Raw genomic sequence first — 23,681 nt, forward strand, 5'->3', positions numbered from 1 at the left:
ATCACTTGAGCCCAGGAGTTTGAGTCCAGCCTGGGCAACACAGCAAGATCCTGTCTCTGAAAAAAAAATGGACTACATGTAAAGTGCCTAAAATGGTGCTTGGGTCATTGTATATGCTCACTAAGTACTTGATGCTACTGTTATAATTATTAATGTGTCTTTGGTGTGTCTGGGGTGTTTTTGCTCATGAGAGCATGTGGCTTCTTTGAGCACGTGCATGTCTGTTGTGTGTGATGATGTGTCCTTGTGAGTGTCTCTCTTTGATGCGTGTGTATTTGTGTGTGTGTGTCAGCATATTTGGGAAAGTGCATGTGTTAGTGTGTGCTGTGGCTATAGATGTGTCCTTGTGTGTCAGCCTGTGTCTGTGTCCCAGGAGATTCTGTGTTTGTCCATGTGCCTGGGTGACGGCATAACACAGAGAGAGTGAACACAGGAGAGAGAGGCTGTGTGGAGAGAGATGGAGAGTGAGAGCCCATGAGGATGCCTCATAGAGGAATTTGCCAATGGTTCTTAATTAACCCCCGTGGAACCCGGCAAATGCCTGTGCTAATCAGCCCCAGGGAACTTTGCTGGTTTGGGGGGTGTGCTTTTCTGAGCACAACAGTGGCACTCGATGCTAATTAATTTAATGTATTAATGGCATCCGCTTCCTGTTTTAATTGGCATTTATCTCCATGGAAGAAAGCTGGGGTTGGGTTGGGGCTTTTTGTTTGTTTGGTTTTTTTTTTTAATGTTTCTTAGATTTATTTGTAACTAAGCCTGACATCAGCCTGACTTCAGGTTCCTCAAACAGCAACCTCTCCATCTTCATCCAGGACAGAGAGGCCATTTCCTAAAATGTGGAGAAGCCATGGGTCTTGGGGCTATCGGCAAATTAGGCAGAGGAAGGAGCCGCCCATAACGTGGTCCACGGCTCCAAGGTGTCAAGTCTAATCCTGAGGGTCCCTTAGTGCCTAGAATGAGGACATCCTCTTGGAGCAGGAGCCAGACTTGAGCAAGAAACTCAAACTTTTGCCTATGCTGTTTCCTCTGGGCTGAGCGCCCAATCCCCAACCCCAGCTGACTACTTCCTTTTGTCATGGCTGTTCTTTTTTAATAAATCTTTTAATCAAAGTGTAACAATACATAAGGAAAAGTGTACAAGTCGTAAGTATACAGCACTTTGAATTTTTCAACACAAGCACACCCCATACCATCATCCAGATCAACAAATTTGCATTCTGCTTGGGATTCAGGGGTGGGAAGGCCAGACCTGTGGACCCCCGTCCCTCACCTCTCAGCCCCTCAAAGACCCCTTTGCCTGCAGGATAAGGTGAATTTCGCTCTGTGCTCGGGCCCTCGGCTGGAGGCCGCGCTGGCCTCCAAGGACAGGGAGATCCTGCGGCTGCTGAAGGACGTGCAGCACCTCCAGAGCTCGCTGCAGGAGCTGGAGGAGGCATCCGCCAACCAGATCGCCGACCTGGAGCGGCAGCTCACGGCCAAGTCCGAGGCCATAGAAGTGGGTCCTGGGGAGGAGGCAGGCGGGCCCGCGGCCCCATGCAGAAGCACACAGACCAGTCTCACCATCTTTCTTTGCTCTTCTAGAAGCTGGAAGAGAAGCTCCAGGCCCAGTCTGACTATGAGGAAATTAAAACGGAGCTGAGGTACCATGTGGGGTGGGGCTCCACAGACCCCCAGCGCTCTTCCCTGGCCAGGAGCTCTTGGCAAAGTTCATCATCTTCCTCCCTCCTACTAAACCCCATTTGTTCTTCTCTCCACTAACACTGTGGATATCAAACCTTAACCATCCTCAGGCCGGGTGCAGTGGCTCATCCCTGTAATCCCAACACTTTGGGAGGCCCAGGCAGGAGGATCACTTGAGGTCAGGAGTTTGAGACCAGCCTGGGCAACAATGGGGAGACCCCATCTCTGTGAGAAAAAAACAATTTTAATTAGCCAGGAGTGGTGGTGGTGCGTGCTGTAGTCCCAGCCACTCAGGAGGCTGATCTGGCCACTCAGGAGGCTGATGTGGGAGGATTGCTTGAGCCTGAGAGGTCAAGGCTGCAGTGAGCTGTGGTGGCACCACTGCACTCCAGCCTGGACAACACAGTGAGACCCTGTCTCAAAAACAAAACAAAACGAAATTCAGCCATCTTCAGTCCTTTTCCATCAAGAGTTGCCTGTATGGGCAGATCACCTGAGGTCAGGAGTTCAAAACCAGCCTGGCCAACATGGCAAAACCCCATCTCTACTAAAAATACAAAATTAGCCAGATGTGGTGGCACGCACCTGTAGTCCCAGCTACTCGGGAGGCTGAGGCAGGAGAATCACTTGAACCCAGGAGGCGGAGATCGTACCACTGCACTCCAGCCTGGGTGACAGAGTGAGACTCTATCTCAAAGGAAAAAAAAAAAGCTGCCTGTAGACCATACAAGGGAACTTATTATGGGCATGGTAACTGGGAGGTGATTCATTAACCAGCTAAACTCAAGCTGGCCAGAATGGGGTCAGTTCAGGCAGCACCCCTCCAGGTAACACTGCCACCTGTTAATGAGCCTGCTACTTCAGGCCTGGGGTTGCAATGACTCTGGAATTAATGGGGTTCCGGGGAATGGAGCAGTCATTGTCAGGGAGGTAAGCTGGGTCAGTGCCTCTTGCAAGACCTCTCCTCCAGCCCGAGGGCTGGCTGACCTCAGACCCTCTCCACTTGCTCTGGCAGCATCCTGAAAGCCATGAAGCTGGCCTCCAGCACCTGCAGCCTCCCCCAGGTAAGTGTCTCTGCCACCATCCCTGCAGGGCAGGCTGCCCCAGTGAGCCTTCTGCCCACCAGGTGCCCTCTCAACCTGCCTCTTGTCTCCTAGGGCATGGCCAAGCCTGAAGACTCACTGCTTATTGCAAAGGAGGCCTTCTTCCCCACGCAGAAATTCCTTCTGGAGAAGCCCAGCCTCCTGGCCAGCCCTGGTAGGGGAGGAGGATACTCTGGGGCTGAGGGCTGGGGTGGGGGCTGCCTGTGGGTCTCTGGCCTTCTCATGCCCAAGGACCACTGCCTTCCATGCAGGCAGGAGAGCAACAGAAAAACAGGTGTGCATTGATTTGGCACCTGCTGTATGCCTGTCCTGCAGGGCATCCGCAAACATCCACGTCACCGTTGGGGTCACACAGCTGGCTTGGGCCCTTCCAAGGCCCCCTAAAGAGCTCCACTCCCCACTGAGCCTTCTTGAGCTGCAGGGGCTTTCATGAAGAGGTCACAGGGGGACAAGCAGGGCATTGTCATTACACCCCCCACAGCCGACCACTGCAGGAGAGCAGGAGGCTGCGGACATGATCACCCTGTCAGCTACCCGCTGACCTTTTTTTTTTTGAGAGCGAGTCTCTCTCTGTCGCCCAGGCTGGAGTGCAGTGGTGTGATCTCGGCTCACTGCAGCCTCCGCCTCCTGGGTTCAAGCAATTCTCCTGCCTCGGCCTCCTGAGTAGCTGGAATTACAAGCATGCACCACCACACCCGGCTAATTTTTATATTTTTAGCAGAGACGGGGTTTCATCACCTTGGCCAGGCTGGTCTCAAACTCTTGACCTCAGGTGATCCGCCCGCCTCAGCCTCCCAAAGTGGTGGGATTACAGGCATGAGCCATCGCACCCGGCCACCCACTGACCTTTTAGCCTTGTGACCCCAGGCAGGACTCTGTGCTGCCTCTGTTTCCTCATCCGTAAAATGGGTGTGACCTTGGGGCCCACTTCATGGGTGCCGTGTAGGTCTAGTGAGTCAGCTCTAGGATGGGTGCCCAGCAAGGGCCCATCTGCAGGTGGTGGCAAGTTCGACTTCCCGCCCCAGGCCAAGGTGCTGGGCCCGTAGCAAGTTCTCAGCTGATGCTCTTGGTGATGGGGGTGGGGCGCTCCCCAGAACTGGCATTTGGACGGGGCCTGGAAGAGTGGGAGTTGGAGAATGGAGGGGGTAGGGCAGAAACAGCCAAGGTCGGCGCTTCCAGCTGCTGGACGCCTATAGCACTGCTCCCCACCCCCGCCTCCCCACCAACCCCTACCCTCCTCCTCCTCCTTCCTTCCTCTATTTCTGACTTTCTGTCTCTATATATGTCTCTGTCTCTCTCTCTCTCTTCCCCCCGCCAACCCTCTCCCCACCCCTCTCTGTCACGTGGTTTTTCTCTCGTCTCTTTATCTCTCTCCCTCTCTCTGTCCCTCTCATGTGGTTTCTCTCTGTCTGTCTCACTCTCTCTCCCTCTCTCTGTCTCTCTCATGTGGTTTCTCTCTGTCTCTCTCTCTCTCTCTCTCTCTGTCCCTCTCATGTGGTTTCTCTCTCTGTCTCTCTCTGTCTCTCTCTCTCTCTCATGTGGTCTCTCTCTCTCTCTGTCTCTCTCATGTGGTTTCTCTCTGTCTCTCTCTCTCTCTCTCACATGTGGTTTCTCTCTCTCTGTCTCTCTCTCTCTGTCTCTCTCATGTGGTCTCTCTGTCTCTCTCTCTCTGTCTCTCTCATGTGGTCTCTCTCTGTCTCTCTGTCTCTTGTCTCTATCTGTCTCTCTCCCCCTCTGGTTCTTTTTCTCCCTGTCTCTCTCTCCCCTCATCATCGTCTTCCCCATCTGTCTGTCTGTCTGGGTGTTCTAGAGGAAGACCCATCAGAGGACGATTCCATCAAGGATTCGCTGGGCACGGAGCAGTCCTACCCCTCCCCTCAGCAGCTCCCACCTCCGCCGGGGCCTGAAGACCCCCTGTCTCCCAGCCCCGGGCAGCCCCTGCTGGGCCCCAGCTTGGGGCCTGATGGCCCTCGGACTTTCTCGCTGTCCCCCTTCCCCAGCCTGGCGTCAGGGGAGAGACTGATGATGCCCCCGGCCACCTTCAAGGGAGAGGCGGGTGGCCTGCTGGTGTTCCCCCCAGCCTTCTATGGCGCCAAGCCCCCCACAGCCCCTGCCACCCCAGCCCCTGGCCCTGAGCCACCGGGAGGTCCTGAGCCCGCGGATGGTGGTGGGGGCGGAGCGGCGGGGCCCGGGGCAGAGGAGGAGCAGCTGGACACGGCAGAGATCGCCTTCCAGGTGAAGGAGCAGCTGCTGAAACACAACATCGGGCAGCGGGTGTTTGGGCACTACGTGCTGGGGCTGTCGCAGGGCTCGGTCAGCGAGATCCTAGCCCGGCCCAAGCCCTGGCGCAAGCTCACAGTGAAGGGCAAGGAGCCCTTTATCAAGATGAAGCAATTCCTGTCAGATGAGCAGAATGTGCTGGCGCTCAGGACCATCCAAGTGCGGCAGCGAGGTGAGTGCCCAAGAGGGCCCGTCCCTGCTGGCCACCACGCCAGGTCCAGGGCATCAGGGCTGGGGGCTGAGGACACACACTCTAGGTTCAAAGCCCAGCTCTACCACCACCTGGCTGTGTGACCCAGGGCCAGTGGCTTTGCCGCTCTGTGCCTCAGTTTCCCCTCTGTAAAAGCAGGAAATACATCCTCGCTCTCTCCTTCCTGGCCCTGGCCAGAGACAGGCTGCCTTTCCTGGGGCACTCAGGATACGGGTGGTGGGAAAAGGCTCCAGGCGCTGCCCTGGCAGGCACTCATCAAGCACTTCCAAGCCTCAGTTTATACATTTGTAAGACCGCCAACCTTACCAGACTTGATTTTTCAGGTAATCAGTATGGAGGGTCCCAGATGTGGCCTCACAAATGCCTGAGTTGGAGTCCCAGCTCTGCCGTTCACCCACTGGGTGACCTCAGAGAACTCCTTTCATCTGTACCCCGGTTTCTGCATCTGTCAGCCTCCAGGAGGCACCATGAGGATTAAACGGGCATCAAGCGCTGACCACGGCACCTGGCACGCAGCGCTGCCTGAGAGCTGTTAGGAGCAGCGGTTGCCATAGTCACTGTCGTCGTCATTTTTTTTTTTTTTTTTTTGAGATGGAGTCTCACTCTGTCGCCGAGGCTGGAGTACGGTGGCACAATCTCGGCTCACTGCAACCTCTGCCTCCTGGGTTCAAGCAATTCTGCTGTCTCAGCCTCCCTAGTAGCTGGGACTACAGTCACATGCCAACATGCCCAGCTAATTTTTACCATTTTGGTAGAGACAGGGTTTCACCATATTGGTCAGGCTGGTCTCAAACTCCTGATCTCAGGTGATCCACTCGCCTCGGCCTCCCAAAGTGCTGGGATTACAGGCGTGAGCCACCGCGCCCTATTTCTTTATTATTATTATTTTTATTATTATTATTATTTTGAGACGGAGTCTTGTTCTGTCCCCCAGGCTGGAGTGCAGTGGCACAATCTCGGCTCACTGCGACCACTGCCTCCTGGGTTCAAGCGATTCTCCTGCCTCAGCCTCCTGAGTAGCTGGGACTACAGGCGCACGCCACCATGCTTGGCTAATTTTGTATTTTTAGTAGAGACGGGGTTTCACCATGTTGGCCAGGATAGCCTCAAACTCCTGACCTAAAGTGATCCTCCCACCTCGGCCTCCCAAAGTGCTGGGATTACAGGCGTCAGCCACCATGCCTGGCCTCGTTATTATGATTCTTATTTCAAGCCAGAATCACTCATAGGCCCACAGTTTATTACATAGACTAAGCAGTGGCCCTGCCATCTCACTGATGGTCTGATCCTCACTCTTCTGGGAGGAGGAGACAGCCCCCCACCCCATCAGGCTCCAGAGACTGAGCCCAACATGCAGATCCTGCCACAGATGCCTCCTTGCCTCCCCAGGCAGCATCACCCCGAGAATCCGCACGCCCGAGACGGGCTCAGACGATGCCATCAAGAGCATTCTAGAGCAGGCCAAGAAGGAGATCGAGTCGCAGAAAGGCGGTGAGTGTGACCCCTGCAGGCAAAGCCTGAGGCCCCTGGGGCCAGCTGTGAACAGAAGATGAGGCCTCGTCTACCTTTGTCCACCCCAGAGGGAATCCCAGGTGGATCAGAACCGCCAGAGGCCAGAGGGACCTGTCTAGAGCGCATGGGTGGTTGTGGCACCACTCAGAATCCTGCCATGGTTCCACACGGCTCTCAACATAAAATCTCAACCCTTGGCCAGGCGCAGTGGCTCATGCCTGTAATCCCAGCACTTTGGGAGGCCGAGGTGGGCTGATCACCTGAGGTCAGGAGTTCGAGACCAGCCTGGCCAACATGGTAAAACCCTATCTCTACTAAAAATACAAAATTACCTGGGCATGGTGATACGTGCCTATAATCCCAGCTACTCAGGAGGCTGAGGCAGGAGAATTGCTTGAACCCGGGAGGCAGAGGTTGCAGTGAGCCGAGATCACACCACTGCACTCCAGCCTAGGTGACAAAGCAAGACTCCGTAAAAAAAAAAAAAGAGAAAAGAAAAATATCCCAAGACTCAACAAGGCCTACAGGCCCTACAGTCTTCAGGCCCCTCCATGCCTGTCACATGAACTGTTCATAGTTATGCCCAGCTGCCGTGCACCCCACCCTGCGCCTCTGATGCTGTCCTTAACCCGGACACCTTTCACCTGGCCAACTCTTGCTCATACCTATGACTCAACTCAGAAGTCACCTCCTGCAAGAAGACGGATTGGACACTGCACCCGCCTCCCTCCACCCCCACCACAATGACCTGTTTGCTTGGTGTGGTGGAGCCAGACTGGCCACAAATTCTGGCTCTGCTGTTTATTGGCTATGTGACCTTGGGCAAGTTACTTAGCCACTTTGTGCCTTCATCGTCTTTTTTTTTTTTGAGACGGATTCTCACTCTGTTGCCCAGGCTGGATTGCAGTGGTGCAGTCTCAGCTCACTGCAACCTCCACCTCCTAGGTTCAAGTGATTCTTCTGCCTCAGCCTCCTGAGTAGCTGGGATTACACACGCACCACCACGCCCGGCTAATTTTTTTTTTTTTTTTTTTTTTCTTGTATTTTTAGTAGAGACGGGGTTTCACCATGTTGGTCAGGCTGCTCTCGAACTCCTGACCTCGTGATCCACCTGCCTCGGACTCCCAAAGTGCTGGGATTACAGGCATGAGCCACCGTGCCCAGCCCATCTTCTTATCTTTAAAATGGGGACTGTGGGAGGCCGAGGCGGGCAGATCACCTGAGGTCAGGAGTTCGAGACAAGCCTGCCCAACATGGCGAAACCCTGTCTCTACTAAACATACAAAAAAATTAGCTGGGTGTGGTGGCGCATGCCTGTAAGCCCAGCTACTCAAGAGGCTGAGGCAGGAGAATCTCTTGAACACGGGAGGCAGAGCTTACAGTGAGCCGAGATGGCGCCACTGCACTCCAGCCTGGGCGACAAAAGCAAAACTCCATCTCAAAAAGAAAAAAAAAAAAAATGGCGACTGTATTAGTTTTCCTTTCTTAGGGTTGTGTGAGGATCAAATGAGGTCTGTGTAATCCTGAAAGATCAGCCATCATTACAGCAAATATTATCATTATTACCTCCCTGTTGCAGTTCTGCGCCGTCACAAATGACTCTGCTGGTGTGGCCGTCCCTCCCTCTGCTGTGGGGACTTCTTGCAGCCATCCTCACACCCAGCGCAGTGTAGACTGTGGCTGACTGAGACCCTGGACTCCGGTTTCAAAGCCCTCCTCCATTTTTGCAGTGTCTGCTGCCCCCTGGTGGCTGCTCTGAGCAGGTGTCCTGAATCCCTCCAGTTGCCGCCAGTAGCGGAGATGTTTCCTAATGAATGGCCCTCCCTCCTGCCTGGTCCCCAGGAGGGGTGAGGGGATAAGGGACTTACCCGGCTACCCTGCCCCACCTGTAAAATCCCCTGAGCCTAATTTCCTTCTTGGTCAGTTCCAGTAACAAGAGAGATGCAAGGCAGAGAAGGATGTAATCATGCAGTAAACATTTATTAAGCACCTACTGTGGTCTAGACACAGATTTCAGATATGGGTGAGACATGATATGGAGATGAAAAGAACCATGAGAAATAACTAGCCAGGGCCAGGTGTGGCGGCTAACTTCTGACCTTGTGATCCACCTGCCTTGGCCTCCCAAAGTGCTGGGATTACAGGCGTGAGCCACCGTGCCCGGCCCATCTTCTCATCTGGGCCTCTGGGAGGCCGAGGCGGGCGGATCACCTGAGGTCAGGAGTTTGAGACCAGCCTGTACAACATGGTGAAACCCCGTCTCTGCTAAAAATACAAAATATGGCTGGGCATGGTGGTAGGTGCCTGTAATCCCAGCTATTTGGAGGCTGAGACAGGAGAATTGCTTGAACCTGGGAGGCAAAGGTTGCAGTAAGCGGAGATCACGCCACTACACTCCAGCCTGCGCAACAAGAGCAAAACTCAGTCTAAGAAAAAAAAGAAACCCCATCTCCTCTAAAAATACAAAAATTAGCTAGGTGTGGTGGCACACACCTGTGGTCCCAGCTATTCAAGAGGCTGAGGCAGGAGGATCACCTGAGCCCAGGAGGCAGAGGTTGTAATGAGCCGAGATCTCATCACTACACTCCAGCCTGGGTGGCAGAGTGAGATTCTGTCTCAAAAAAAAAAAAAAGAATAGAAAAAGAAATAACTAGCCAAAGTCTCCCACTAAACCGACAGGACAACTGAGGCCAGGGAGGGAAGACATGAGTTCAGTTACACAGAGACAGAGGGAAACCCCAGGACTCTCACCTCTTTATACAGCACTTTCTCCTGGGGGTCAGAAGCAGGGACCAGAGCAATGTCAAAGACAACATCGCAGCAGAGGAAAACGTTTGCTCTCCATGGGCCAGCCAGTAGCCTTATATTCAGGGTCTAGGAGGAGTTCAGCAAGAGGAAAAATACAAAGGTTATTGCCCCATACCCCTGGCAAAAAAAATGAATGCTAAGCAGTGGGCACACAAGCCGCTGCCAGAGAGGAAATGAATGTGACTAACAGCTCAGTCATTAGTTCTACTTCTGGGATTCGAAGGAAATGTCCAGAATGGGGACAGGGGTTTATATATAAGCTGTTCCCATCATTGTTCATAAGAGTGACAAACTGGAAACAAAACAACCTAAGTGTCCAGCAGTGGGGGATCTGGTAAGTAAAGCAGATAATATCCCTTTAGCAGCATGTGCAGCCCTTAAAGGTAGAGCTTTTAATGATAAGAAAAAATGGGGCCAGGCACAGTGGCTCACTCCTGTAATCCCAACATTTTGGAAGGCCAAGACAGATGGATCACTTGAGGTCAGGAGTTGGAGACCATCCTGGCCCACATGGCAAAACCCCGTCTCTACTAAAAATACAAAAATTAGCCAGGCATGGTGGTAGGAACCTATAATCCCAGCTACTCAGGAGGTTGAGGCAGGAAAACCACTTGAACCTGGGAAGCAGAGGTTGCAGTGAGCCAAGATCGTGCCATTGCACTCCAGCCTGGGCAACAGAGCAAGACTCAGTCTCAAAAAAAAAAGGAAAAAGGTTATCTGGGCATAGTGGCACATGCATGTAGTCCCGACTACTTGAGAGGCTGAGGTGGGAAGATCACTTGAGCCCAGGAGTTTGAGACCAGCCTGGGCAACATACCAAGACCCTGTCTCCAAAAAAAGAAAAAAAGAAAGAAAGAAAACACTAATGTTGATACTAAATGGGGACAAACCAGACTACACTTCCACATATCAAGTATGATCATGCGATGCATGTAGTTTAGAAAACAGACTGGAAGGGAATACATGAGAATATTTCACGTGGTTGCCCCTAAGAGACAGTAAGGGGGACTTTCATTTTCATCTTGACTTTTTGTGCTTTTTTTTTTTTGCATGCTCTTCTGTGCTCCCATAGTAGGCAAGTATGAGTTTTTTTTAATCGTGGTAAAATTCTCGTAACATAAAATTAAGCTTTTTTTTTTTTTTTTGAGACAGAGTTTACTCTTGTTGCCCAGACTGGAGTGCAGTGGCGCAATCTCAGCTCACCGCAACCTCCACCTCCCGGGTTCAAGCAATTCTCCTGCCTCAGCCTCCCGAGTAGCTGGGATTACAGGCATGTGCCACCATGACTGGCTAATTTTTTTTTTTTTTTTTAATTTTTAGTAGAGACGGGGTTTCTCCGTGTTGGTCAAGCTGGTCTCAATATCCTGACCTCAGATGATCCGCCCGCCTCGACCTCCCAAAGTGCTGGGATTACAGGCGTGAGTCACCGCACCCGGCACTTTTTTTTTTTTTTTTTTTGGACAGAGTCTTTTGCTCTGTCACCCAGGCTGGAGTGCAGTGGTGTGATCTCAGCTCACTGCAACCTCCACCTCCCAGGTTCAAGCAATTCTCCTGCCTCAGCCTCCCGAGTAGCTGGGATTACAGGTACGTGCCACCACACCCAGCTAATTTTTGTATTTTTAGTAGAGATGGGGTTTCACCACGTTGGCCAGACTGGTCTCAAATTCCTGACGTCAAGTGATCTGCCTGCCTCAGTCTCCCAAAGTGCTGGGATTACAGACATGAACCACTGCGCCCGGCCAAAATTAACCGTTTTAAAGTGTACAATTCAGTAGTATTTAGTACAGTCAGTGTTATGCAACCATCATCTCTCTCCAGTTCACACATGTTCATCACCCCAGAAGGAAACCCTATACCCATTAAGCAGCGCTTCTCCATTCCACTCTCCCCACAGCCCCTGGCAACCACTGATCTGCATTCTGTTTCTGTGGATTGACCTGTTCTGCACATTTTGTGTAAATGGAATCATATCATATGTGCTACCTTGCATCTGGCCTCTTTCACTCAGCCCCATGTTTGTAAGGCTCATTCCTGTTGTAGCCCCCGTCAGTGCTTCCATTCCTTTTTATGACAAAATAATGTTCCATTGCTATATTACTTTTTAATTGGAAAAGCAATGAAAATTATTTTTAATGGGTCTAAGAGGACCCACTAGAATGAAAACTACACAGAGATAATGAAGAAGGGGTTACATTGATCTGGCTTTCTGCAGAGCTGGAGAGACTCCAGTGTCAGGAACGCTACTCCGAGGGCAGAGGGAAGCACCTTTTCATTTACTGGTTAATTGTCATTCCTCAGGGCACAGATCCATCTATTATCCTTGGTTCATGACACACTCTCAGGGCTGCCGCCTGCATGGCCTTCTCCCGGCTGTATGTGTGTACACACATGCATATATATATGTATATATATGTGTGTGTATATTCATGCATTCATTCATTTGTTCATTCATGTAAATGACAGAATGAGCCTCTGGGAACATATTGCCCAACCCAAGGTTTAGAAAATTCCCAATAACTGAGATCTGGCATTTTCCTCCTCATCCCACCCCTGCCTTCCTCTCCCAGAGATGTCTTTTATCCTAAAATTTTGTCCTGTTGTTCCTTTGTGTTTGCCATTTGTAGAAAAGATTTTTCACTAAATCATATATTGTTTATGTTGTTCGTTATGGAACTTGATGGAAAACATGGATACCGACCGGGTGCAGTGGCTCACACCTGTAATCCTAGCACTTTAGGAGGCCGAGGCGGGCAGATCATTTGAGCTTAGGAGTTTGAGACCAGCCTGGCTAACATGGTGAAACCCCATCTCTACTAAAAATACAAAAAAAAAAATTAGCCAGGCCTGGTGGCGAGTGCCTGTAATCCCAGCTACTCGGGAGGCTGAGGCAAGAGAATTGCTTGAACCCGGGAGGCAGAAGTTGAGGTGAGCCGAGAGCGCGCCACTGCACTCTAGCCTGGGCAACAGAATAAGACTCAGTCAAAAAAAAAAAAAAAAAGAAAACATGGGATACTGAGTGCCATCTTATTGGGCTTGTTTTTGTTGTTGTTGTTATTGTTGTTGTTTTTTGAGACAGGCCTTCACTCTGTTGCCCAGGCTGGAGTGCAGTGGTGCAAACATGGCTCACTGCCACCTTGACCTCCCAGGATCAAGTGATCCTCCTGCCTCAGCTGGGACCATAGGCATACACCACCATGCCTGGCTAATTTTTTTTTTTTTTACTTTTTTGTAGAGTCAGGGTCTCATTTTGTTGCCTAGGCTGGTCTTGAGCTCCTGGGCTCCAGTAATCCTCCTGCCTCAGCCTCCCAAAGTGCTGGGATTACAAGCATAAGCCACTGCTCCCAGCTTGGACCTGCTTTTTTCACTCAATATTATGTTATTAGGATTCACACAAAGGGCACAGTAGCTCATACCTGTAGTCCTAGCTACTTGGGAGGCTGAGGCAGGAGAACCACTTGAGCCCAGGAGTTTGAGACCACAGAGAGCTATGATCGCACCTGAGATTGAGCCACTGCACTCCAGCCTGGGCAGCATAGCAAGACCGCATCTCTTTAAAAAAAAAAAAAAAGATTCATGTGTGATTTTGCATGAGGACTTCCTTTTTCACTGCTGTGTAGTGTTTCATTGTGTGATCATCCCACTATTTTTTTTTTTCTAGAGATGGATGTCTCATTCTGTCACCCAGGTCGGAGTGCAGTAGTGTAATCTTGGTTCACTGCAGCCTCGACCTCCCAGGCTCAAGCAATCCTCCCAACTCAGACCCTGAGGTACAGGTGTGAGCCACCACGCCTGGCTAATTTTTGTATTTTTTGCAGAGACTGAGTTTTGCCATGTTGCCCAGGCTGGTCTCGAACTCCTAAACTCAGACAATTTGACTGCCTCAGCTTCCCAAAGTGCTGGGATTACAGGTGTGAGTCATTGTGTCTGGTCCATTCCACTGTTTTTGATCCATTCTCTGCATGGGCATTTGGATTCATTGCTATTAGAACAAGTGAAGGGTTGGGCACGGTGGCTCGTGCCTGTAATTCTTACGCTTTGGGAGGCTGAGGAAGGCAGATCACTTGAGCCCAGGAGTTTGAGACCAGCCTGGGCAATATGGCAAAACCCCGTCTCTACAAAAAATACAAAAATTAGCTGAGCATGGTGGCACATGCCTGTAGTCCCAGCACTTTGGGAGGCCCAGGAGGAGAATCACTTGAAGCCAGGAGTTTGAAACCAGCCTGGGCAACATGGCAAGACCCCATCTCTATGAAAGAAAGGAAGGAATAAAGGGAAGGGAAATGGGGAAGGAAGGAAATATTTTTAAATATTTTTTTTAAAAACAGAACAAGTGAACAAGCCACGTGTTTTCTTTGTCTTTGAACATTTGCATGGTTGGATCATGGCTTGTGTAAAAGTCAGGTCAGGCTGGGCACGGTGGCTCATGCCTGTAATCTCAGCACTTTGGGAGGCTGAGGGGTAGATCACTCGAGCTCAGGAGTTCGAGACCAGCCTGGCCAACATGGCAAAACCCTGTCTCTACTAAAGCTAAATAGCTCAGCATGGTGGTGTGCACCTGTAATCCCAGCTACTCGGGAGGCTGAAGTAGAATTGCTGGAACTGGGGAGGCAGAGGTTGCAGTGAGCTGAGATCGTGCCATTGCACTCCATCCTGGGCGACAGAGTGAGACTCCATCTCAAAACAAAACAAAACAAAACAAAACAAAAGTCAGGTCTGTTTTTACATTGCATTATCCCCATGAGCATGTTCTCTGCATATGCCAAAACCTCACTGTCAACCGAATTTTTGGTGGCTGCTTAATATTCTACCAAAGGGAGGGATCATAGTTTACTTGGCCAATCCCCAGTTGCTGGACACAGAGGTTGCCTGGACACCGTGCTGGCATCAACAGGGATGCCATGAACATCGTCCACTGCATGCCGAGCCCTGACTCTGGGCCTCGGGCCGCCTTGTCCCCCTCTCCGCAGGCGAGCCCAAGACCTCGGCGGCCCCGCTGAGCATCGCCAACGGCGCGGCCCCCGCCAGCACCTCGGAGGACGCCATCAAGAGCATCCTGGAGCAGGCACGCCGTGAGATGCAGGCGCAACAGCAGGCGCTGCTGGAGATGGAGGCGGCGCCCAGGGGCCGCTCGGTGCCCCCATCTCCCCCGGAGCGGCCATCGCTGGCCACCGCGAGCCAGAACGGGGCCCTGGCCTTGGTGAAGCAGGAGGAGGGCGGCGGGGGCCCCGCGCAGGCGCCGCTCCCGGTCCTGTCCCCTGCCGCCTTCGTGCAGAGCATCATCCGCAAGGTCAAGTCCGAGATTGGCGATGCCGGCTACTTCGACCACCACTGGGCCTCCGACCGCGGCCTGCTCAGCCGCCCCTACGCCTCCGTGTCACCCTCGCTGTCCTCCTCCTCCTCCTCTGGCTACTCTGGCCAGCCCAACGGCCGCGCCTGGCCCCGCGGGGACGAGGCCCCTGCGCCCCCCGAGGACGAGGCGGTGGCAGGGGTGGAGGACGAACCCCCCAGGGCGGGCGAGCTCAAGGCTGAGGGCGCGACGGCCGAGGCGGGCGCGCGGCTGCCCTACTACCCGGCCTACGTGCCGCGCACCCTGAAGCCCACCGTGCCGCCGCTGACCCCTGAGCAGTACGAGCTGTACATGTACCGTGAGGTGGACACGCTGGAGCTCACCCGCCAGGTCAAGGAGAAGCTGGCCAAGAACGGCATCTGCCAGAGGATCTTCGGGGAGAAGGTGAGTGCAGGGCGGGCCCCTGGTGTCTGGGCTCTGGGAGGAGATGTCTGAGAAGCAGGATGCCCACCCAAGCAGGCCGGCGGGACCCCAGGGGCCCAGGCCCTCCATTCCTGAGTCCTGCTGTCCCTGGGCCCCGCAGGAAGGAGCGCCACTATTCTCTGTGGTTGTTAAAACCGGGAAATGCTTCCATCCTGGCCAGTAAACAGCCACTTAACTCCCCTCCTCCAGGCCCCTCCAGATCACCTGAGGTCCAGCCACTAAAGGGTTAAGTGGCAGGACTTGGTGGCTCATGCCTGTAATCCCAGCACTTTGGGAGACGGAGGTGGGAAGATCTCTTGAACCCAGAAGTTTGAGACCAGGTGCCTGGCCAACATGGCGAAACCCTGTCTCTACTAAAAAATACAAAAATTAAGCTGGGCACAGTGGCTCACACCTGTAATCTCAGCACTTTGGGAGGCTGAGGTGGGCAGATCACGAGATCAAGAGATCAAGACCATCCTGGCCAACATGGTGAAACCCCATCTCTACTAAAAATACAAAAATTAGCTGGGCTTGGTGTCCTGCGCCTGTATAGTGTGGCTACTTAGGAGGCTGAGGCAGGAGCATCACTTGAACCTGGGAGGCAGGGGTTGCAGCGAGCCAAGATCTCGCTACTGCACTTCAGCCTGGGTGACAGAACGATACTCCATCTCAAAAAAAAAAACAAAGCGTTCGGGACCAGCCTGGGCAATGTAGCAAGACCCCTATCTCTACAAAATAAAAAAAATTAGCCGAGTGTGGTGGTGCACAGCTACTCGAGAGGCTGAGGTGGGAAAATTGCTTGAACCCAGGTGGTCGAGGCTACAGTGAGCCATGATCACACTAGCGCACTCCAGCCTGGGCAACAGTGCAAGACCTCATCCCCCCAAAAATAAATAAAATTTTAAAAAGAAAGGGTTAAGTAAAGCTCACCCCAGCCAGGGGACCTCAGTGTTTCCTGATTGGTTGGTGCCCCTGCAATGCCAGTTTTAAGTGTCACCTCTACCTTTAGCAAGGGAATAGGCAAAGGGCCAGGCAAGCTCAGAGGAGGGAGAAATGACTTAAGTGGGAGGTCAGGGAAGGCTTCCTGGAGGAGGGGGGCACTGAAGGATTTTTACATGTAGGGACATCAGGGAGGGTACTGGAGGGGAAGGGCACAGCAAGGGCACATGGCAGGCACCTATGAGGAACAAATGAAAGCCGCCTGGACTCCAACAGAAGGGAGGGGAGGGGATGGGAGGCTGGGCGTGGTGGCTCACGCCTATAATCCCAACACTGTGGGAGGCCGAGTTGGGTGGATTACTTGAGGTCAGGAGTTGGAAACTAGCCTGGCCAATGTGGCAAAACCCCAACTCTACTAAAAATACAAAAATTAGCCAGACGTGCACCAGCCTGGTACAAGTCCCAACTACAAAGGAGGCTGAGGCAGGAGAATCATTTGAACCTGGGAGGTGGAGTTTGCAGTGAGCTGAGATCATGCCACTGCACTCCATCCTGGGCGACAGACAAAGTGAGACTCTGTCTCAAAAAAAAAAAAAAAAAGTTTGGAGAGGAGAGTGAGGGCCAGGGCCAGGCCCATGTCTCAGGGGCCTGCTGACCTACCCCCCTGCCCCGCCCCTCGCAGGTGCTGGGCCTGTCACAGGGCAGTGTGAGCGACATGCTGTCCCGGCCGAAGCCATGGAGCAAGCTGACGCAGAAGGGGCGGGAGCCCTTCATCCGCATGCAGCTGTGGCTCTCCGACCAGCTCGGTCAGGCGGTGGGCCAGCAGCCTGGTGCCTCCCAGGGTGAGTGCGGGCAAGAGCATCTCAGGGGGTGCTGGCTGACTTCCCACCTGCGCAGTGGCACATCCGCCTGGCTTTACTGCCCGAGTCTAACTATCTCTCCCTCCCCGCTGCCCTGGCTCTCATCCCAGCCACTGTCATGACTACCCTGGAGCATGGCGGGAGCTCCTGGGGTTTCTCTGCTCCCCTTTCTTCCTTCCTCCAACCAGAGGGATGCTTCTAGAAGCCGCACACCTGATACACTGGGTCCTGGCTTTAAGCCTCCAAGTGGCTCCATGGTGCTCAGAGCAGGTGGAGAATGTGTTTTGCATGTGGAATCCCACATCTGGAATTGTTCATCGATCTCAGCTCTGTTTCCTGAAGACCTAGCGTGCAGCCTCAGACTCCTTCTTAGCACAGGGCCTTGGGCAGTGCCACCCAGCCACCCATGATGGCACGAGCAGGCTGGAGTGTCAGCTTTGCCCGGGTGAGGAAATGGAGGCTCAGAGGGATGCCCAGAGTCCAGAAGTGCTAGGGGGAGCCCCAGCTCCCTGCCACTGTGGGGACCAGAGGATAAGTCTGCTGGGGCCCTGGTGAGGCATCCACCTGGGCCCTGCACTGGAATGAGGGCACGTGACTGCAAGGACAGGACATCAGACCTGCCCACTGAGAAGGGCAGAGACCAGGGGAGGCCAGACCCTGAGTCCAAGGATCTGAGCTCAGTCTTGTCAATAGGACAAAACCATATCTCAGGTTCACAGAAATGAGCCAGGTCAGCAGGCCCATATCAACAGGAATATGGACTGGAAACATAATGTCAAGTGACAAAAGCCTCCGTCCCAGTGACAGTGCTTACTATAGAAGCTAACACCTACAGGATGAGACTGCACACTGGTGTAGCTGTATGGCTTCAGACTTACGCATTAAAATTTAAAAAGAGGCTGAGGCCAGGCATGGGGGCTCACGCCTGTAATCCCAGCACTTTGGGAGGCTGAGGCTGGAGGATCTCTTGAAGCCAAGAGTTCAAGATAGACCTGGGCAATAGAGGGAGACCGTGTCTCTACAAAATATAAAAATAATCAGTCGGAATGGTACGCGCCTGTGGTCCCAGCTACTCAGGAGGCTGAGGCAGGAGGATCACTTGAGCTGTGATCACCCCACTGCACTCCGGCTTGGGTGACAGAGTGAGACCTTGTCTCCGAAAAAAGGAGGCTGAGCACAGGACTCACGCCTGTAATCCCAATACTTTGGGAGGTGAAGGCAGGAGGATCTCTTGAAGCCTGGAGTTTGAAATCAGCCTTGGCAACATGGTGAAACCTCATCTCTACAAATAAAAAATAAAAAATTAGCCAGGTATGGTAGCATGTGCCTGTAAGAGTGAGGCAGGAGGATCGCTTAAGCCCAGGAGTTCGAGGCTGCAGTGAGCTATGATCATGCCACTGCACTCCAGCCTGGGCAAGTGAGACCATCTCTAAAAGAATCAATAAAATGAAATGTATAGGCTGGGCGTGGTGGCTCACACCTGTAATCCCAGCACTTTGGGAGGCCATGGTGGGTGGATCACAAAGTCAGGAGTTCGAGACCAGTCTGGCCAACATGGTGAAACCCCGTCTCTACTAAAAACACAAAAAATTAGCTGGGCATGGTGGCGCACGCATGTAATCTTAGCTGCTTAGGAGACTGAAGCAGGAGAATCGCATGACCCGGGAGGTGGAGGTTGCAGTGAGCTGAGATCCTCACCATTGCACTCCAGCCCGGGCAACCGTGTGAGACTTTGTCTCAAAAAAAAAAAAAAAAAAGAAAGAAAGAAAAAGAAAGAAAGAAATGTACAAGGAAGCAGCCCCCAAGCTGGGGAGGGAAGTTGCACTGGGCAGGGAGGGGGCCAGGAAGAGGCAGGGAGTGGTGACTTTGTCTGCTGTGCTCCTTTCGTATTCTTGTTTTTTTTGTTTTGTTTGGTTTTTGTTTTTGTTTTTGTTTGAGACAGAGTCTTGCTCTGTTGCCCAGGCTGGAGTGCAATGGCACAATCTCGGCTCACTGCAACCTCTGCCTCCTGGGTTCAAGCGATTCTTCTGCCTCATCCTCCCGAGTAGCTGGGATTACAGGCATGCGCCACCATGCCTGGCTAATTTTGAATTGTTAGTAGAGACGGGGTTTCTCCATGTTGGTCAGTCTGGTCTTGAACTCCCGACCTCAGGTGATCCACCTGCCTTGGCCTCCCAAAGTGCTGGGATTACAGGCTTGAGCCACAGCACCCGGCCCTTTCCTATTTCTTTAAAACAAGAAGGGAGATTGGAAGTGACGGGGGTGAAGTGTCAGCATTGATTACGGTGATGGGTGGAAGGAAAGGGAGGACTTATGTATTGTTTTCTGTATATTTCTGTATGTTTTTAATAGTTTATTAATACAATGTTTGATTTAAAAATTCCTCTCCATAAGGCTGTAACGTGGATTAAAAGCAGCCATGCTGGCCGGGTGAGGTGCCTCATGCCTGTAATCCCAGCACTTTGGGAGGCTGAGACAGGCAGATCACGAGGTCAGGAGATTGAGACCATCCTGGCTAACTCGGTGAAACCCATCTCTACTAAAAAATACAACAACAAAAAAATTATCCGGGCGTGATGGCGGGCGCCTGTAGTCCCAGCTACTCAGGAGGCTGAGGCAGGAGACTGGCATGAATCCGGGAGGCAGAGCTTGCAATGAGCCGAGATCGTGCCACTGCACTCCAGCCTGGGCGACAGAGCGAGACTCCGTGTCAAAAGAAAAAAAAAAAAGCAGCCATGCTAATGCTAATGACCACTGCCACTTATCACACATAGCACCAAGTGGTCAAAGTGCTTTGTCCTGTAATCTTCACGTCAGTCTCCACTAAAGGGACTGTTTATCATTCCCGTTTCACACATGAGGAAATCCAGGGGCACGGTAGCGCAGTGACTTGCCCAAGGCCACCATCCAGTGAGTAGCAGAGCTAGGATGAGCACCCTGGGCTGTGGACCATCAGGCTTCCTGCCCGCTAGGGTCACCCAAATGTGCCCACGCCAGAGCCTACCTGGGAAAAGACTTCCATCTTTTTTGTTTTATAGTGCTGTGGGGGAGGGGTTGGTTTTGTTTATAGTGCTGTGGGGGAGGGGTGGGTTTTGTTTATAGTGTTGTGGGGGGGAGGGGTGGGTTTTGTTTATAGTGTGGGGGAGGGGTGGGTTTTGTTTATAGTGTTGTGGGGGAGGGGTTGGTTTTGTTTATAGTGCTGTGGGGGAGGGGTTGGTTTTGTTTATGGTGCTGTGGGGGAGGGGTGGGTTTTGTTTATAGTGTTGTGGGGGGGAGGGGTTGGTTTTGTTTATAGTGTTGTGGGGGGGAGGGGTTGGTTTTGTTTATAGTGTTGTGGGGGGGAGGGGTGGGTTTTGTTTATAGTGTGTGGGGGAGGGGTGGGTTTTGTTTATAGTGTTGTGGGGGGAAGGGGTTGGTTTTGTTTATACTGTTGGTGGGGAGGGGTTGGTTTTGTTTATAGTGTTGTGGGGGGGAGGGGTTGGTTTTGTTTATGGTGCTGTGGGGGAGGGGTTGGTTTTGTTTATGGTGTTGTGGGGGGGAGGGGTTGGTTTTGTTTATAGTGCTGTGGGGGGGAGGGGTGGGTTTTGTTTATAGTGTTGTGGGGGAGGGGTGGGTTTTGTTTATGGTGTTGTGGGGGAGGGGTGGGTTTTGTTTATAGTGCTGTGGGGGGGAGGGGTGGGTTTTGTTTATAGTGTTGTGGGGGAGGGGTGGGTTTTGTTTATAGTGTTGTGGGGGGAGGGGTTAGTTTTGTTTATAGTGCTGTGGTGGGGGAGGGAGTTGGTGTTGTTTTATAGTGTGGTGTGGGAGGGGGGTTGGTGTTGTTTTATAGTGTTGTGGTGGGGGAGGGGGGTTGGTGTTTTATAGTGTTGTGGTGTGGGAGGCGGGTTGGTGTTGTTTTATAGTGTTGTGGTGTGGGAGGGGGGTTGGTGGTGTTTTATAGTGTTGTGGTGGGGGAGGGGTTGGTGTTGTTTTATAGTGTGGTGGTGGGAGGGGGGTTGGTGTTGTTTTATAGTGTTGTGGTGTGGGAGGGGGGTTGGTGTTTTATAGTGTTGTGGTGGGGGAGGGGTTGGTGTTTTATAGTGTTGTGGTGTGGGAGGGGGGTTGGTGTTTTATAGTGTTGTGGTGGGAGAGGGGTTGGTGTTTTATAGTGTTGTGGTGTGGGGGGGGTTGGTGTTTTATAGTGTTGTGGTGTGGGAGGGGGGTTGGTGTTTTATAGTGTTGTGGTGTGGGAGGGGGGTTGGTGTTTTATAGTGTTGTGGTGTGGGAGGGGGGTTGGTGTTTTATAGTGTTGTGGTGGGGGAGGGGGGTTGGTGTTGTTTTATAGTGTGGTGTGGGAGGGGGGTTGGTGTTTTATAGTGTTGTGGTGGGGGAGGGGGGTTGGTGTTGTTTTATAGTGTGGTGTGGGGGGGGTTGGTGTTTTATAGTGTTGTGGTGTGGGAGGGGGGTTGGTGTTGTTTTATAGTGTTGTGGTGGGGGAGGGGGGTTGGTGTTGTTTTATAGTGTTGTGGTGGGGGAGGGGTTGGTGTTGTTTTATAGTGTTGTGGTGGGGGAGGGGTTGGTGTTGTTTTATAGTGTTGTGGTGGGGGAGGGGGGTTGGTGTTGTTTTATAGTGTTGTGGTGTGGGAGGGGGGTTGGTGTTTTATAGTGTTGTGGTGGGGGAGGGGGGTTGGTGTTGTTTTATAGTGTTGTGGTGGGGGAGGGGGTTGGTTTTTGGTTTTTTTGAGATGTAGTCTCACTGTGTCCCCCAGGCTGAAGTGGTGAGCCGCTGCGCCTGGTCTTTGGTGTTGTGTTTTAACTAACTTTTTTATTGTAGTAAAATTCACATAACAGCTGGGCACCGTGGCTCACACCTGTAATCCTAGCACTTTGGGAGGCCAAGGCGGGCAGATCACTTGAGCCCAGGAATTTGAGACCAGCCTGGCCAACATGGGGAAACCCTGTCTCTACTAAAAATACAAAAATTAGCTGGGTGTGGTAGCATGCATCTGTAATCCCAGCTACTCGGGAGGCTAAGGCGAGAGGATCGCTTGAACCCAGGAAGCAGAGGTTGCAGTGAGCCGGGATGGCACCACTGCACTCCAGCCTGGGTGACAGAGTGAGACTCTGTCTCAAACAAACAAACAAACAAACAAAATCACATAATGTAAAATGTACCTTTTAAACCATTTTTGAAGTGTACAATTCAGTGGATCTAATACATGCACAATGTGTGTGACCATCACCGCTATCTAATTCCAGAATATTCCCACCACCCCAAAAAGGAACCCCATACCCATCCAGCAGTCATTGCCCATCCTCCTTCCCCCCAGCTCCTGGAACTCTGCTTTCTTTCTGTCTGGATTTGCCTCATCTGAATGTTTCATACAGATGGAATCCTGTACTAGTTGGCCTTCTGTGGCTGGCTTCTTTCAGTTTACATGTTTTCAAGGCTCATACAGGCTGTAGCATGCATCAGAATTACCTTCCTTTTTTTTTTTTTTTTTTTTTTTTTTTTTTTTTTTTTTTTGAGACGGAGTCTCGCTCTGTCGCCCAGGCTGGAGTGCAGTGGCGCAGTCTCGGCTCACTGCAAGCTCCCCCTCCCGGGTTCACGCCATTCTCCTGCCTCAGCCTCTCCGAGTAGCTGGGACTACAGGCGCCCGCCACCACGCCCGGCTAATTTTTTCTATTTTTTAGTAGAGACAGGGTTTCACCATGGTCTCGATCTCCTGACCTCATGATCCGCCCGCCTCGGCCTCCCAAAGTGCTGGGATTACAAGCGTGAGCCACCGCGCCCGGCCAATTACCTTCCTTTTTTATGGCTAAATGATATTCCATTGTATGGATAGACCCCATTTTGGCTATTTTGAATAATGCTCCTATGAAAATTTGTGTACATATTTGTGTTTGAACCCCCATTTTCAGTTCTTTGAACATATATCTAGGAGTACAGTTGGCTAGATCATATGGTAACTCTGTGTTTAACTTACTGAGGAAGTTCAAAGGGTTTCTATTTCTCCGGGTCTTTACCAACATGGGTTATCTCCCATTTGTTGACGCTAGCCATGCTGGTGGGTGTGTAAGTGGTATCTCACTGTAGTTTTTATTTGCATTTCCCCAATGTCTGATTGTTTTTGTTTTAGACTGTATTGTCATGGAAGGATTTGAGCACAGGTAGGATAGAGGTAAGCAGAGAAGATGGAGAATGGTGTTCTTGTGGAAGGAACGGCACAGGCAGCGGCTAGGAGGTGGGACCATGCACGGCCTGGTATGGGATGTGAGTAGAGGTGGGGGGGTCCCCTGCTATCCCAGAATAGGAAGCCAAGGCTAGCTAGGCACAGTGCCTCACGCCTGTAGTCCCAGGACTTTGGGAGGCTAAGGCAGGCAGATACTTGAGGTCAGGAGTTCGAGACCAGCCTGACCAACATGGTAAAACCCCTTCTCTACAAAATTACTAAAATACAAAAATTAGCTGGGTATGGTGGCGGGTGCCTGTAATCCCAGCTACTCAGGAGGCTGAGTTGTGAGGATTGCTTGAGCCTAGGAGGTCAAGGCTG

General features: G+C 52.0%; 1 protein-coding gene and 1 long non-coding RNA gene across 9 annotated transcripts in view; one reads left to right on the forward strand and one right to left on the reverse strand.

Moving 5' to 3' along the window:
* Positions 1–8,747, reverse strand: part of LOC129460627 (uncharacterized) — a 31,138-nt gene extending 22,391 nt beyond the window's left edge. The window contains exon 1 of the long non-coding RNA XR_008650277.2: positions 8,356–8,747. This is a non-coding gene — a long non-coding RNA (uncharacterized lncRNA). The remainder of the gene's footprint in view (positions 1–8,355) is intronic.
* The window catches only part of CUX2 (cut like homeobox 2), a 328,903-nt gene that overhangs the window by 282,642 nt on the left and 22,580 nt on the right, over positions 1–23,681 (forward strand). For all 8 annotated transcript variants that reach the window (XM_055238684.2, XM_063614395.1, XM_063614394.1 and 5 more), the window contains 8 exons: positions 1,307–1,498; positions 1,585–1,643; positions 2,699–2,747; positions 2,841–2,940; positions 4,597–5,238; positions 6,667–6,768; positions 14,565–15,328; positions 16,971–17,130. In XM_055238684.2, the coding sequence (XP_055094659.1) occupies positions 1,307–1,498; positions 1,585–1,643; positions 2,699–2,747; positions 2,841–2,940; positions 4,597–5,238; positions 6,667–6,768; positions 14,565–15,328; positions 16,971–17,130 (2,068 nt within the window). The remainder of the gene's footprint in view (positions 1–1,306; positions 1,499–1,584; positions 1,644–2,698; positions 2,748–2,840; positions 2,941–4,596; positions 5,239–6,666; positions 6,769–14,564; positions 15,329–16,970; positions 17,131–23,681) is intronic.

Source organism: Symphalangus syndactylus, chromosome 13 (genome assembly GCF_028878055.3).
Source record: "Symphalangus syndactylus isolate Jambi chromosome 13, NHGRI_mSymSyn1-v2.1_pri, whole genome shotgun sequence".
Lineage (NCBI taxonomy): Eukaryota > Metazoa > Chordata > Mammalia > Primates > Hylobatidae > Symphalangus > Symphalangus syndactylus.